Source organism: Vanacampus margaritifer, chromosome 12, assembly GCF_051991255.1.
Source record: "Vanacampus margaritifer isolate UIUO_Vmar chromosome 12, RoL_Vmar_1.0, whole genome shotgun sequence".
Lineage (NCBI taxonomy): Eukaryota > Metazoa > Chordata > Actinopteri > Syngnathiformes > Syngnathidae > Vanacampus > Vanacampus margaritifer.
The window spans coordinates 5,675,758-5,692,677 of record NC_135443.1 but is presented as its reverse complement, the minus strand read 5'-3'; the positions used below and the strand labels follow the sequence as shown (position 1 = coordinate 5,692,677).

Sequence of the window (16,920 nt, the reverse complement as noted above, 5' to 3'; positions counted from 1 at the left end):
ATCAGATTAATCGATTAAATAATCAATAGAGAAGTGAAATGGAGCAGTTGAATGTTTTGAATGTGACTTTGAAAATGAGATAAATGTGAAATGTTGAATCTTTCATTAGGAATGAATGGGGGGAAATTAAGGTACAAAATCGGGAATTGTGGGTAAGGTGTGAATATGTGGAATACAAAAAATGGAACCTAGAATGGCATGAATATGTTAAAACTGGAATGACAAGAATCGGATGAATTATGTGGAAGTAGATAGATGCCAAAAAATGGCCATAATAATAATAATGAGTTTAAAGTATAGGATTAACATATGTGTGAACACAATAATGATTATTTTGCCTTAATTTACTCACAAATGAACTTGTAATGCCATGTCTGAATTCTGTTGTTTACCGCATGAGTGGTTAGTAATGTTAATGTTATTTAAAAACGTTTTTAATTGCATGTAAAGTAAAAAATAAAATAAAAATAAAAGAAGAACCCACTGAATCAAGTTTTAATAGATGCTGCGTTCCAGTGCAGATAGACTTTCCCTGACTTTGCGTAAAACGCCTTCTCTAGGAGTTCGATGTTTTCATCAGTGGTAGTAGTAGCGGGACTTCTGCTGCAGGGACAGATTCCGTTGCGAGAAACTTTACATGGATAGTGTAAATTGTACTACAGACATAAAGCTTCTTAAACTGGCGCCGAACTGCAGTCGGGGACAGAATAATTTCGTGGCAGCATTTGGCAACGCTGCTCAGATGTCAATTGATGAACCAAATGCCAATAATATGCTTACAAAAAAAGTGTTAAGCTCGGCCAGATGATACATATACTGCACTTGCTACTCTATTTGCACTTCTGGATGGAAGCTAAACTGCATTTTCTTGTCTCAGTACTGTTACTGTGCAATAAAAATAATGTTAACTCATTCACTGCCATTGACGGTTATAGACGTCAAAAATTCATTTGAACTATTTCTATTGGTTTCCCATTTTTTTCCACTTTTGTTAACAAGAGTATGAAAACCTAGAATTTTTTTTTATTATACATTTAGAACAGATTTGTGATTAATCGTGAGTTAACTCATAAAGTCATGCAATTAATTACGATTTTAATCGCCCGCCGCTCCTAATTTTTTAATTGTAATTAATCGCATGACTTCAATGGTTAACTCTCGGTTAATTATAAATTTTATATCTGTTCTAAATGTAAAAAAAAAAAAAAAAAAAAAAGGTTTTCATACTCTTGTTAACAAAAGTGGAAAAAATGTTAAACTAATAGAAATAGTTCAAATGAATTTTTGACGTCAATAGCCGTCAATGGCAGTGAACGAGTTAAATCTAATCTGAAGAATTGGGTAAAAGGAGACTTTTGAGTCATCTTGTCAATAGCAACTCATACAACAGCACCTTAAAGTACTCTAGCCAATCAACTGTGTGGCAGCAAAAAACACTCTTTTGAGGAAAACGGCTCGTCTCCCAACTTGACCCAAAAGTCCGCCTGGAGAATCCCGTAAACCAGAACGCGATCGCCATCATTCTGGACCGCTTCACTTGGGAGAGCCCGGAGTTAAGAGCAGCCTTGTGCCATTAATAGGTCGCGCTGAGCTGAAAGGCGGATCGTTATTACCTAGCAACCTGTATTAAAAGGGCTGTATTTTTTCTCCATAGCAAAAAAATAGCATGTGGCCGCCGGTTTGCCTTGAGGATTCAAAGGTCTCAAGGCGGCTCTGAAATCTAACCGGTTTAAACAATTAATGAGATGAGCCAGCCCGAGCCAGCGCAGATCTCCGTCGCTATGGACTCATTATCCTCTCTTCAATTTAATTCAGTCACCTACACTGTTAAGCTTCATCTCGATGCTTATTGCTACGGCCAGAGTTGATCTTTTCTATTACAAGAGTGTTTACCAAACCCGCTGACGTAATCCGGACATTCTTTTCCCTTGTGATTCGTAAATGAAATGTCACAAGGACGGCGTCGCAACCGTGTATGATGCAGTTTGATCTCAACTGACCTTATCTTAACCATTTATTCTCTCCGCTGCGACTATAAATAGTATAATTTGTCCATCATTTTTTTTATAAATACACCCCCCGCATAACGTATCCTCATTAACATTAAAGAAAACAAAATATAAATCTGCTGAACAAATTTATCAACATTATTTATACTCCCTGCGCATTCTCTGACAATGAGAGCGCCACTGCCATCTACTGTAGTGGATGTAGAATTGCACTTTATTGTAGTATGTGCTATGACCCGATTAATCGGCCGCCGATTATTGCCCTTCAAACATCGGCCAATTGAGTCAAATGGCCAATTATTTTCCCCTTAAAACGTTATCATAGAAGAAAACCAAAGTTTCCAATACTGTGAAAGTACCCTGAATGCACCATTTTGCTCGCGTAGCATTAGCAACTAGCAAGTGTGTAGCGTATGTTATTCTGGTTATTCTGTTGTCCCTAAGCGCCCTTTAAGCTGTTTAATGACACCCCAGTTAGTGTTAACTGTAAAACTAAACACTCGATGATAAGAATTACATCCACTGTCTATTTAATTACAAAACATGCTTCGTTTTTAAAACATCGCTAGCCTAGGGCTAATGCTAAAAGCGAAGGGAGGATCCCATTCAATGGAATTGGGTGAGGGGCGGGGGGGGGGGGGGGGGGATAATTGTATGCATTAAATATATATTTTTAAACAATCAGTAGATTAATCAGTAGTTGATATTTTTTTCTGCCAAAAATCGGCATCGGCCTAAAAAAATGCATATCTAGTACGTGCTGGCCTTAAAGTAAAGTTTATTTTTGCCAAATGCCTTACTAAAATGTCTGACATGCTCTCATCAAAATTCCCCAAGAATTTAAAATTATAGCACACTTGACCTCTAATTAGTCATTTTTGAGGAGCGGTCTGTCTCGTGCAACGTCTCAAACAGCGACCAATCCCAGGTGTGGCTTTTGTTACCATACCGACAAGGTGCAAAGGCGGTGAGGTGAGTGTTCTCGAGCATCCCGGTCTGAAAAGAAAAGTGAAAACATCATTCATATTTTCACTCGTGGAGACAGGACTTCACTGATTTAAAAAAAAAATGCTAACGTTGATAATGTTAGCTAATGTTATTTAATGATATTATGTAAATTCCGAGAAGCTCGATTACTGACACATTTTGCGAAAGGCCGGCTAACAAAAGATTTACTTTGTGCAATTTCACACTTCAGAGGTGGCCAAGCACCCCAGAGACCCAACTATTTGTATTCAAACAATTAAAAAGTCAATTTTCCATAATATGTCGTCTTTAATTATAGTCTGAATATGGTACATTAGGGCTGCTCAGACCATTAAATAAGGAAAAGAATTGTCATTGTATCCATTGGAGCAATGTTGATGTTATTTGTATTTAAACCAGTGGGAGTCAATCCAAGCAAACCAAACATGTAATTTTGCTGCGGGTGCTCAGAAAATACATGGCAGCAAATCGTAATTGGCTGCTTTGACCTCCATTTTTAGGCCAATCTACCTCAATTACACCGACATGCACTCGCAACAAGCAGCGGTCCCGAAAAAAACAAAAACGGCTTCAAGCTGTTTAATGCCACTCCCTGTTCAAGTTTCCAGTCAAACTAAACATACGGTGAAGAGAGTCATGTGTACAACTATTTAAAACGACAACATAGCTTTGCCTTACTTGGGTAAAGTCCACTTGGGTTTATGCTACCAAACAAGACAAAAGTACTCCCAGGTGTATTTTCTTTATCCTCTGCAAAGAATGGGTAATATTACTGCAACTACAGATCTTTGTTGTGTTCGTATCTACTTCCATCTCTTTTTATCATACTGCCCCCAGGTGGCCAACTTGTGCACATCAAAAGGAGACGCACAAATTCTTGCTGGAACAGATGAATGTCATTTCCATTCATTTCAATGGAACCATTGAATAAATTCTATTTAAAAATATATATATATATTTGTTATATTTTATTTTGTCTTTTAGCAACGTTTCCTTGTAGAAATTGGTCGCTTATACTCGGCATGAATCTTGTCAGTAAAATGTAAAAACAAACACAAAAAAGATTGAGGTTGCTCAAAAAAAAAGAAGTTTTTTGTTCATGTTCACTTTAAGATAGATACTTACAGTATAAGCTCCTAATGGCATATGTTCTTTCACTTTTCTGCATTCATTATAAAAAACAACCTTGTAGCGACTCAAAAAGTCTACAAGACACGAGTATATATATTTTCATCAATTTCATTTCTGTCAGTCAAAGTAGTTGCTAGCACGGAAGCCAACGGATGCATGGAATAGTTCAGTATAGCTTTGCATAAACAAGCATCTTTTGTAATGCCACTGAGGTGAAAAAGTCAAAACGCAACAATGCAGAGTGAAATTTAATTATTTATTTAAATATGTGTAAAGATACCGCATTAAAAAAATTAAACACCACTGGCTGTTTATAACCTTCAAAATAATATTTTATTAGGAGCATGGCCGTGTTTATTGGTATACTGTAAAATAAAACATGCCCCATTTAATCACACTGGGAACTTTTGCATAAGGCGATAAGGTTTTTCATTTACGGAACTTGGGTTGTTTCTATTTTTCTGAAGTGTATTGCAAAAACAAGGTGGAGAGCAGCCATCTGGATGCTGCACTCACCCAAGTGGCGAATTTTCTTTTGCGCCGCAAAACAAGCTCTTGTGTGCTTCATTTGCAAAGTGCATGGAGAGAAATGTTCGCAGAGGGGGGAAAAAAAAACAGAAAATGATAATTTGTGTGTGTGTGGCAGCGAGCATGACACGCTGTTCATCGCGTTTCCTATAATTTCACGCAGATGTCTCATTAGATGCTAAACAGGTTCCCCGTGCCGCACCCACTATGTTAAACTGTATGATCATGTCCTGATATGATGATTGCTGGGTCATCAATAAGTAATTAGAGGGGATCTGAAAAAAACAAAACGGGATTAGTGCACGCAACACCTGCTCCTTGTGGATTCGAGCTCAAAACATGGTGGAGTGTCTTTCCTGTGAAGCTCCTGACACGCACATTGTCATTTTGTGTTTTAAGTTTTCCTTTTGGTAATAAAAAGCCACATAGCTCTGAATAACTTGACTTATATTACTCCGGATGCCCTTAAAGCATGCTCCGTTGCATACGTGTGTTTAATTATACTGCAATTTTGCCATTTTAAATTTTAAAATTACTATATGTGAGAAACAAATTTTTATAGTACACATGAGTGAAAATGTCCAAATTTTGTCCCATTGACTCCCATTATAAATCATAATTTTTCATGTTTTTTGATGCACTGTACAGAGTAAGTAAAGTAAAGAAATATTCAGAAATAACTTAGATATCACACTTCCCCAAAAATGTGGGCTCATTTTACTTGTCGTAAAAAAAAAAAAAAATACGTTACGAGGGTAACGTATGGTTGACCTTTTTAGTTTAAAATAACTTTAACTTCCAGGATACTGCGCCTACCCTGGCTAACTGGTCCCATTTTAAATCAATCTATGTTGCTACTAGCCTTGTCCTAGCTAGCGCTAAGCTAGTTCGTCCCTCATGTTCAGCATCCAATTTTGCAAACCCCCTTTCATTCGTTGCTAGCGCTATTGCAACAGCGAGGCGACCGCCAACAGACTGAAATGAAGCTGTTTCTTTTTTTAACAAATTGCAGCCTTTGCTCTATGAAAATTGCATTCTGCTATATTGTGATGTTGATTTGAATTTGATTAATTGTTCAGCCCTACTGCAAGGTGTCTTTTTTAAAACATGTCAGTGTTTGATATGCAAATAAAGGCTGTAATTGGTGTATTGTTTAGATAAATGGTCAGCATAATTGCTAGTGCACCAGCTATAATTCAATTTGCGAGATAGTTTTGAGACAAGGGCGTTCACGTAATGTTCAACGGGTTCGCGTCATTTGCATATGAGCATAGCCGACTAATGTGTTTTTGTTTTTCGATGGAAAGTCACACACAGGCACCCGTAAATAACCAGTTTATTTAATGCTTTCTCGTAATAAAACTAGAAAAAACATTGAATCTTCTAAATGACTACCAGACTTTGACAGCCGTGCTGCGGCTACATTAGATTGTTTCGATATCTGCTTCCATCTGAGTCTCATTTGGGTGAATCCATAGTTGGCCAATAGGGGGCAGTATAGGCCTAGTACCTAACACACAAAGAAGAGTTCAACACGTAAGTGGCTCAGTAAGTCACTATTATAGGTCATTTTTTGCAGAGGATAAAGAATTTATGCCTGTGAATATTGTTATATTTGTGTTCAAATATCAGGAGTTAAAGGGTTGTAACAAACTTTTTGTTAGCCCATCTACGTTTGCATTAAAGCTAGCGGACTTTCACTCATGTGGTTTGGTTAAACAAAAAAATGTGGACGTATATTTGTGTTTAGTTTTACAGTAAATGTCAAGTGGGAGTGGCACCTTGAAACATTTGTCCATATTGGGGTTTTTTTTGGAAGAAAACATTTGAATAGATTTTCTTGCAGAAAGCAAACTTGAGCAATATCTCAGCATAATGGACTGCCGAGCACTCAGTCAGTCATTCAAATCTCACGAAGGTGTTTGACGCTTTGAATATGCTTCTTGTGTAGTCGTCTATGCTTTCTAGTCCTTGGATAAAGTTGGATATATCATTGCTATTGATTCTAAAAAAAAATCGTTTGAGGCTGGCCTCACTCTTGTTGGCTTCTTATTTGATCCCTGTGCAGCATAGCAGCTAAATGCTGCTTCACCATATTTGGTTGTAACGATCTGACCTGAGTGTTCAGATCTCGGCGTCCAACTGAGATTATATTCCATTGAAGAAGTAGGAACAATGTCTTGAGATTGGCATAATTTTATATTCTCTAATAGTGACCTCCCGTCGTTCTGGTAGTTCCATTTTCCATGACGGTCACAATTGCTTTCAATGCAGATGAGCATAGGCAGTCCCTTTTTTTTATTCAATATTGATACTTTTCACACATTAACTCTGTTGGGTGCTATACTGTATAATATATAATGACTTCAAATTATTAATTTCAAATGTCTATTCCATACCCTACGTTGCTCTCAGGTTGGTTCATTTCCAAACCCTTCTGACACGTGATTTTCGCGATTTCACAGTGTCCGATTTCAACCTAGCGAATGACTTATTACTGACAAAACAGCCTGTTCCGATACTTTGGATGTCTTTCAAGACAACTCTCCGCAAACTCACAAAGTCTGTCTGACATTTATTATCAATAGAGCCGCCCCGAGCTGTAAATCAGAATGACATATTGGAATTGGAAGCTGCAGAGGACTCGGATACAACCGCTGCTCCGTTCTGACCTTTTCTATGTTATGCCGTAGCATTTAATTACGTTTTCAAGACTCATGTCCCGATTTTATGAGTTTATACAGCGAGATTAAAGCCTCCTGTCTGATGCATACACTACTCGTGAAGAGTTATTGCTTGAAAGCTGCTCACTACACTCGCGTAGAAGTAATAACTTTGCAACAAGCCCTAATTTGGACAATGGTTTATATCACAACTCATTCAGAGGGCTCGTCTCATTTTCCGATAAGCACTTGCACTTGACATGCCTTTTAACAGTTTAGTACTTAAAACAAACAAAAGCAAAAAAACACTTTTTAGGCAACCGGAGTGCATATAAAAGTAGTTTTTTTTTTTTTTTTTTTTTTACACACTTTTAAGACAAGTGCTGTAAATAGGATCAGTGATGGATCCTTAGTAGTGTGGTAAACAAACGACATAAACCGAGACCGTGTCCAGACCAAATCTTTTTAGGACGTTTTTTTTTAAATGCATGTTTGCAATAATATCAAACAATTTTTCCAGTATGTTTCACTTGACGTCGAGTGAAATTAAGAGTTTGAAACAAAACAAAAATGACTAAAATGGAGAAATCACTGAACTGAGAGTGAGAGCACTGCAGTTACTACCTGTTTTGTTGTTGTTTGCGTTATTTCCACAGCCTCTGGAATAGTTATTGAGTCTGCCATTTTGACGAGGGTTTTGCGATTAAGTATGGAGTTTAATGTGATGGAATTGGAAGTGTTAGTGGAAGACAAACATATTACTGAGGTACAGAAAAGGAATCTATTGTGCCGAGCCAGTAACCGCATCAATGCCTTTAGAGCTGTCAAAATTAATCGATTAATCGACAAGTAATCGATCCCATTGCATTTAAGCTTGGGACGGCATTGCTCAAAAACCTGCTCTAGGAGTTGGCCAGCACCGGACAATCGTCACAGTGCGCTAGAATGACACATGACAATGGCCGGTCGTCATAGGTGATATGGCATGACTCCTTCTTGTGATTGGCTCCAAATCAGCCCTTAGATCATTCACAAGTTCCATAATTGCATTACGGAGTTGATTGTATGTCACGATAATTGTTGTTTAGGTCATTTTCGAAATGTTTGCACGGGTGGAAAAGACCCGTTCTTCCAGTTGTCTCCCATTTTGCCTGCGCCTCGTTGTCACATTCACTCACAGCAATGCTGTTTGCGCGTGCCTTTCAGAAACTGTTTAAAAAAAAAAAAAAAGAAGAAGCAAAATCAGCATTCGTACTCGTCTTAGCTTTGATGAATGCTTTCTAAATGAAACCATTCGCATTTACTTTCCCAAAACACATAAAATTGAACTATTCGTCAATTTAGCACGTTTGACTCATGTGACCTTGGTGCAAACAAGCAATCAAGTTCGCACCTGTTTTTGCACTCACAAACCTTTAGTAAATCAGGCCTTTAATGTCCCATAAGGTAAACAACACTCTTTCTATAGTGGCAACACACACTTGACTTTAGAGGACAAAAAGCAGATGAAAGTATGGATCGAGACAGACTTTTATTTGCTCCCCTGAAGTATTTTTAAGTGCTTTGCTTGGAAATTGCTCAGGGAAGCCTGCGTCGCAATGATGTCCGCACTAAATTATACTGTATGTCCTCAGTGACCTGATTTGGAACAAAGGCTAGCAATATAAATGTCCAAAAGTCATAAAGCACTGTAACCATCATGACCAGAATTATAAGGTTCACCGATGAGTAGTAAGGACATGACTTGCTGGTACGGGACACACCTTGGTGTAAAATTTGTGAAATTGGAACTGCTTGTCAAAGCTCCCATGAGCCAGGCACTGAAAGGTATCGATTGTTATAAAAAGTCTACACACCCCTGTTTAAATGCAAGCTTTTTTCTGGTATAAAAAATCGAATTCTTTTTTTCTGAATTTTTTGTAGAGGTGAAGTCAAAAATAACTGAAACAATTTGGTTGCACAAGTGTACACACCCTTTTGTGGCTGTGTTCAGAATTATCCTATTCAACTTTATTTTCCCTAAATGGGACTACTTGCATAACTGCAGCCATTTAAAGAGCCTCTGAGTAGCCCCCAATAAAATTAATTTGTTCTAGTAGGCTTCCCCCCCCCCACACACACACAAACCTGGAATTTGACATGGGGGGGGGGGGCATTTAATATCCACTGTAACGATTGACAACCATTGTTTTGAATTATTTTACAGACATTCTTAACTCATTCAAACCCAAAAACGTGTAAACGCATTTTTTAATACTTTGTCCTTCACTTCCAAAAACGTATTTACAAATTTTTTTTATTTTGTTTTGCAAGCTCATACATAAGGCTTTGATGCAGCTTCTGACTAGAAGAGGTAACTTAAAGCAATGGTAGTTATTATGAAAAATAGTCAGCAAGTGGCAGCAGAGTATAAGAGATCAGCCATGGCCATGTTGCAACAAGCTCTTTTTGTCAGTGTTTTCACCAGGAATGTGAATATTGATGACACTTAGCTGTATTCTATTGCTAATTGCTGCAAAACGGAAACAGATAGAAATATACTTTTTTTTTCTAATGAAAGAAGAGACTCTAATCTTTATTTTGGGAGGTTCCACGTTTTTATAGCAATAGAACACAATATTCTGTGGGCCTTTCTTTGCAAATCAGTCAAAATCCAGTAAAACAGCCGGGAGCGAAGGGGGTTGCTTCAGTGAAAATGTCTGAGAGTGAATGAGTTAATGTTTCTTTGCACATTAATGCAAGTCACAAGGCAGATAAGTGTAATGCTCTGTGGGCTCCTGTTATATATGACTTTGGATTCAGGAAAAGACGTTAGCAATCTGGCCATTGTAGACAATTCCCAAAACCAAATTAGCCGGCTGCTAGTCTGACGCGGAAAAGTTGATTGTGTCGCCCAGGCTGATATTAACCCACTTTCAGAGGATGGCGGTGTTAATTTTCAAGTCTTGCATTGACAAAAAAAAATCTGCTCTGGGCCGCGCTGGAGCATGTGCGTGCGTACCCATGACGACCATATTAATGGAGGGCAAAATGATTTAAAAAAAAAAAAGGCGTCTTTCAGCACATTTCTTGGAGAGCTTTGTACGGAATGAAACGAATGATGTTTGTTGGCGAAAAGACACACCACACATATGTTGCATCTTGTCAAAATATATCAAAGCAAATTACATCCAATTAAGCATTTGGAAGGCTTAGATGGCTTTAAGACAACAGATCTTAATTTGGCCGTGGGTGTAATACGCAATTAGATTCCAGCAATGCTGCACATTACAGAGTGTGGACCCTTGACAGTTGGTTCGCATGTTTTTGCTGCGTGAGGTTATTCGGGCATAAAGGCTGGATGAAGAAATCATATGTTGATAATTGAGGTTAACAAACGCATCACAAAGAAAACCAAAGCAGCTGTGTACATGCACTCGGGCTTCTTTTTTTTCATGGCAAATTCTCACAATGATCAAACTCTGATGTTATTTCCACTTTAAATAGCAAAACAAAAAACGTCACAATTTGGCGGCAACCATCTGTACATATGTACCTTCTTCCAAGTGGGGCTGATTAAAATGACTTCCCGAGTAGGAGTTTGTCAAAGTATCTGTAGTGGAATTCACCAAAAATTAGCATTTTAGAATTAGCATTTTAACGTGGCTAAAAGCTCCAAAAAGTGTATTTTTCACGTTACTGTCCCTTTAAATAATTCTGTTGAATTCCAATTCAAAAGCAATGCCTGATTTTCAGTGGTTTATGTTAGTTACATTTTAATAAATTAAGTTATTTGCGTGATCACTGTGGGGTTTGCTTTCATTTCTTTTTCATTTTCATTTTTTACTCATCTAAAAATATGAATGTATACAGTAATTACAGTGGCGCCTTGAGATACAAGTGACCTGACTTTCAAGTCAAGTGTCATTTTTTTTCTTTATTTTTTTGCTTTGACGTGAGCAAAAACTTGATACAAACTCACCTTGGCTCATTTCAAAACAAGTGTCAGTTTTGCAGGTAGGGAACAATTGTTAAAAACATACTTCAAGCAGTTGTTTGCTTATTGTCAAAATAAAACAATTAGATATAAACATTGTGTATTTAATGAGCACTGTAAAAGTTGTTTTAGTTGAATGCTAGCAAAAAATGCAAAACAGTGTTGTGCGGTTCTGACACTACTCACAAGCCCTCACGCAAGTCAGCTCAACCCAAAAAAAATGCTAATTAGCTCTTTAGCGCCATGTGGTGTATTATGGCTTTTATGACTGTGAAGTCATTTTTTTTTTCTATGTTTAGTGAAGGGACAAATTGGGTAATCGCGGGAAATGCATTATAACACATCAGGTGTACCGTGCATCAAAAAACATGAAAAATTATGATTTATAATGGGAGTCAATGGGCCAAAATTTGGACATTTTTACTCATGTGCACTATAAAAATTAGTTTCTTACATATAATAATGACAATAATAATTTTGAAATTTTGGACGGTGCCATTTTGAACTTCAACATGTTTTGGGCAATTGGGTGCAATTACAGCTCACTCAGTGATTTTTTTCCCGTATGCTTTATAATTTTATATTAATATTAATAAAAAGCAAAAAAAAATTGGACACTTTCCTTACGAGGTTTTACATATTTCCTTCTGTTTAGTGACAGCCAATCAATAATCTTTTGACGTTTACCGACATTCACCATTTCAGAAGTTTGACGCCCTCCCCGCGTTTATGCTCAGTTGCTGATATTGATGATTTCCCAGCTAGCTGTAATGCAGCATATTAAGTGACAGAAATACTTTCATTTACTAAAAAAAGTCTAATAAGATCTATGGCTGCATGATTTACATTTTCCCTTTAATAAAATGCTAATAATTCACCCACCGTGAATTTTGCTGGCCTTGGATGCTTATGCGTGCTTCATAATCTAAAGTGGCTCTAATAAGATCATTATAGATAGATATTGAGTCCACTCCATTACTTACTCCATAAGTCCCACATTGCGTACTGCAAATGTGTTTTGTAACAGAATGACTCAACATCGCTAAATAAATTTAATTCACATTCCTGCCAATTCGGATTTGTCATTGTAATATTGTCAATGACTTCAATGTGGTATTCCGTACAAAACCTACAATCATGATAAGGAAAACATCAAAAGGGAGCTGTTATGACTCCCAAATTAAATTCTACAAGAAACATTTCTCAAAGATTGGTGCCCAAGTGCGACGGATGATTATGCCGCCGCTTCCCGTGATCGCATCACTCTCACCAAACATGCAGCAGGGGCCGATGATACTTGTAATGCGAAGACCGCCGCCGCCTCTGAGAGTCTCAGTGACTCTGCAAAAATGCGTTTAAGCACCCCCTGAATGGATAAGCTCTTGTTTGTAATTAAAGAAAATGAAAGGACAAAGTTTCATCACCTCGTGGAAATTTGGGACCGCACTAAAGTATAACACTGGAGTGCGTATTATTAGCCCAAATCCCTCCATTTTCGATTCCCTTCTATCCAATAGGATCTTTTGGGTGAAAGGCGGTTGGACTGCTTCCCAGCCAATTTCAGTAGTTAGCCAACATTTCTAATCAAAAAATCTGCCTGTAAAATATTATCAACTGACATCAAGCGTCGTGTGCCAGACTCAGATCAGCAAATCACGTCCTCCCAAAGAGAAGAAGACTTCCTTTTGGAGGAACTGAGCCAGCAACTGGTTCAGGTATGTTGATGACCCAATGGGTCAAGATCAAAGCCTGCAAAATAAAAATGTGTTTACTGAACACAACTCCATGGACAGGAACATGTCTTTCATTTGGGACGACATCAAAGACAAATAACATGTTTTTTGGATTGTGGAGCGTGAGCTGGGAAGAATTCAATATTGAGGTATAGAGAAGGTCTCTCTCCATTTTTCAATTTTTTTCCATTCATCCACTAGAATGAAGATAAGGGTTATCAAAAAATAATAATAATAATAATAATTAAGACGGGATCAGCTCTATTGGAAGCCAAAGAGCTGTTATGCATGCTCAATCGCTGGACTGGACGCGACTCGTAGGTCTTTGCACGAATTGGTTAAAAAAAAAAACGCGGAGACTTTGGCAAATCGTCTTGAAGAATTGATTCCTAATTTTGCTGATTGATGCCCTTTGCGAAAAAAAGGCTCAAGGCTGACCGGAAATTATTGTTCCCTCCACCCACGGATGGTAATCTTCGATAATTAATGTATGCATGCCTTTATTGTTTTGCCATGTGCTGTTTTTTTTTCCAGGTCCATACTGTGCTCCCCTTTAAAGAGCACAGATTGGGCCTGGCTTTTCCCCCCTTCCTCCTTCCTTATGTTTCCTTTTTTTCCCCCATCTAAGAAACTCAAGGCGCTAATTAGTGATCTACCAGGCTTCCTGTTCTGTCTCTCTGTTGTCCGTCCGTCCGTCTTCTTCCGCTTATCCGGGGTCGGGTCGCGGGGGCAGCGGCTTTAGCAGGGAAGCCCAGACTTCCCTCTCCCCAGCCACTTCAGCCAGCTCCTCCGACGGGACCCCAAGGCGTTCCCAGGACAGCCGAGAGTCTCTCCAGCGTGTCCTGGGTCGTCCCCGGGGCCTCCCGCCGGTAGGACATGCCCGGAACACCTCCCCAGGGAAGGCGTCCAGGATGCATCCGAACCAGATGCCCGAGCCACCTCAACTGGTTCCTCTCATTGTTATTTTTAGACAAATTCCTTGAGTGTGTTTACATACTTGGCCATTAAATCTAAAGAGTTAAGAACAGTCCAGGTACCAAAATTCATCCTTTGCGAATGACCGTGAGTGACCAGGATGATACACAGACACATTAATAATAATGATAATGATAATGATAATAATGGTGATAATAATAATGATAATAATAATACATTTACACAAGTGATGAATTAGTTGCCTTATGGAGAAAAATGTATCCATATCTGGAAAAAACAAGGTTTGAATGTACTGTGCCGCTGTTACTACTACAAAAATAATTAGCATCTCTGGTTCTCTTTTAGTGTAACAAATTCACATGGGAGGAATGTGCAGTCGATAGCGAGCGAGTTATTTTCAAGTGATTAAAGAATAATTGCTTGATCGCTGGCGTACTCTTTGAATGGTGTGCGAGTATTGCGTGATCATATTGCCATTGTTTACATGGCAAGGTCATGTAAAGTGCATTCCTGCTCAAGTACTAACTATTCATGTGATGAATTCAGAGAACTAAAAAAATTTGCCCACAATTAAGCTTTCAGCGTTAGTTTTCACCATTGATCCGAGTGACTCGTTGCGGGAAGTTTTCTTGTGCTTCTGTCAAGCCACAGTTATTTAATGAATGTACTAATCTGGCCACTTAAAAGTCAAGTGACTTAGCAGCTCTTTGATAAACAGCCTTCAGCAGGAGGTTAAAGGACTGTCCATAGAAGAAGCGTGGTCGGGTTCAATCAATAGCAATTACAAGGTTTGCCGTTGCCGCCGATGTGCTGGCCGCCTTCAGGCCAATCTTTACTGGCCGCATAAGAGGGCTTGTCTGCAGAAGGCGACTTTATCAGAACATGCCTTAAACCTGACACCTTCACATCAACAATAGTTTATTGTTTAAAATGCAGCTGAATAACTTCTTGGTTTGCACAAACAATGGCCATAAGAAAGGGATACAAGATTCTTTTTTTAGAACTGGATAACATTGCCAATGACTTTTTTTCTTCCCTCAAATAGAAGCCCCTCTTTTCCCACCAGGAAGAAATGAAAAGAATATTAGCTCATTATAATTACAATGCATACTCATGGTTTAACATTTGCAAATGTGTCTGTACTTTAGGGGAAATAGCGTTTAACAAAAGTAGTGCTTTACCACCATCTTGTTGCCTAGGAACTGTGTTGAAGTGAGTTGGGGAGCTTCATGTCAACAAAAGTAGTGCTTTGCCGCCATCTTGTTGCCGAGGAACTGTGTTGAAGTGAGTTGAGGAGCTTCATGTCAACAAAAGTAGTGCTTTGCCGCCATCTTGTTGCCGAGGAACTGAGTTGAAGTGAGTTGAGGAGCTTCATGTCAACAAAAGTAGTGCTTTGCCGCCATCTTGTGGCATTTAGTGCCAAGGTACTACTACTGTATGTGTAAGATGGTGCTTCATTTGAGCAAAATGAGTGCTTTGATGCTATCTTGTGGCCAAGTGACTTTGAGGAGCTTTATTTAGACAACAGTAGTGCTTTGCCGCCATCTTGTTGCCAAGGAACTATGTTGAAGTGAGTTGAGGAGCTTCACGTCAACAAAAGTAGTGCTTTGCCGCCATCTTGTGGCATTTAGTGCCAAGGTACTACTACTGTATGTGTAAGATGGTGCTTCATTTGAGCAAAATGAGTGCTTTGATGCTATCTTGTGGCCAAGTGACTTTGAGGAGCTTTATTTAGACAACAGTAGTGCTTTGCCGCCATCTTGTTGCCAAGGAACTATGTTGAAGTGAGTTGAGGAGCTTCACGTCAACAAAAGTAGTGCTTTGCCGCCATCTTGTGGCATTTAGTGCCAAGGTACTACTACTGTATGTGTAAGATAGTGCTTCATTTGAGCAAAATGAGTGCTTTGATGCTATCTTGTGGCTAAGTGTTTTTGAGGAGCTTTATTTAGACAAAAATGGTGGTTTGCTGCCATCTTTCGTGATGACATTGGGCATTCCAGTAGACACTTTTATGTGCTTGTTCCACAATGTTGTGTGAGTGCATGTTTATGTTGCATTGATATACTTATTTGTTCTGGCCAGTGTGCGTCATTTCACTTCATTTCTCCCAAATTGTGTTTAGTTTTAAACTCTAGTTTCATTTTACGGCATTTTGCCATACAGTGAACTGGTGGTTCGCTTTTCACAAATTCGCCTCGAAGTGTTTTTAATTTGTTCTCTGTAAGATTTTAAGGTTCCGGAAGAAGGCATCAAAGCCCTGGCTAATAGGAAAGTAGTAATCTGTGTCATTGAAGTGTGTTTGAATGATTCTTATATATATATATATATATATATATATATATATATATATATATATATTTTTTTTTTTTTAATTAAAAAAATATATATAATTTTTTTCTGGGTTAGGGTTTGAATGATTCTTGACGGAGATCGGAATGTCATTTCCCGGCCCACAAATACTGTAAATTTGGGTAACATCTAATGTTATGAAAACGCCTCCCCCGAGTCAGTAAATGGCTCCGGCTGATCCATATACTGAATTTCAACCAATCTTGTTTTCAGGCACGGTTCTGGTGGAAAACATGCAGATAAACGGCCGCGCCCAGGACCCGGGCAGAACCATCTCGCTGACTTTACTGGACAACTACGACTACTGGGTGATACTGGATCCAACACGACAGAGGCTCTACCTCAACAGCACCGGTCGCGTTCTGGACAGAGATGTAAGTATGCACGTTGCATTCGTCTGCTGGCCAGGAAATTCAAATGGACCCAGCGTTTACTTTATTTTTATTTTTTTGCATAAATACATTTGCCTCTAGTATGTAAATAAGAAGCGTCTCTGGTTTAGGTTCATTTGCCATATAGAAGCATTGGCCTCTTTGTGCCCTGAGGTTAGCGCTCTTATGGTTGGTGATTAAAGCTTTATAAACACACATTTATTTTTATATTCATCG

At 38.5% G+C, this 16,920-nt stretch overlaps 1 protein-coding gene across 3 annotated transcripts in view; it reads left to right on the top strand.

Annotated features, from left to right (window-relative positions):
- Positions 1 to 16,920, top strand: part of LOC144061371 (protocadherin-15-like) — a 254,801-nt gene that overhangs the window by 103,698 nt on the left and 134,183 nt on the right. For all 3 annotated transcript variants that reach the window (XM_077581760.1, XM_077581759.1, XM_077581758.1), the window contains one exon: positions 16,526 to 16,686. In XM_077581760.1, the coding sequence (XP_077437886.1) occupies positions 16,526 to 16,686 (161 nt within the window). The remainder of the gene's footprint in view (positions 1 to 16,525; positions 16,687 to 16,920) is intronic.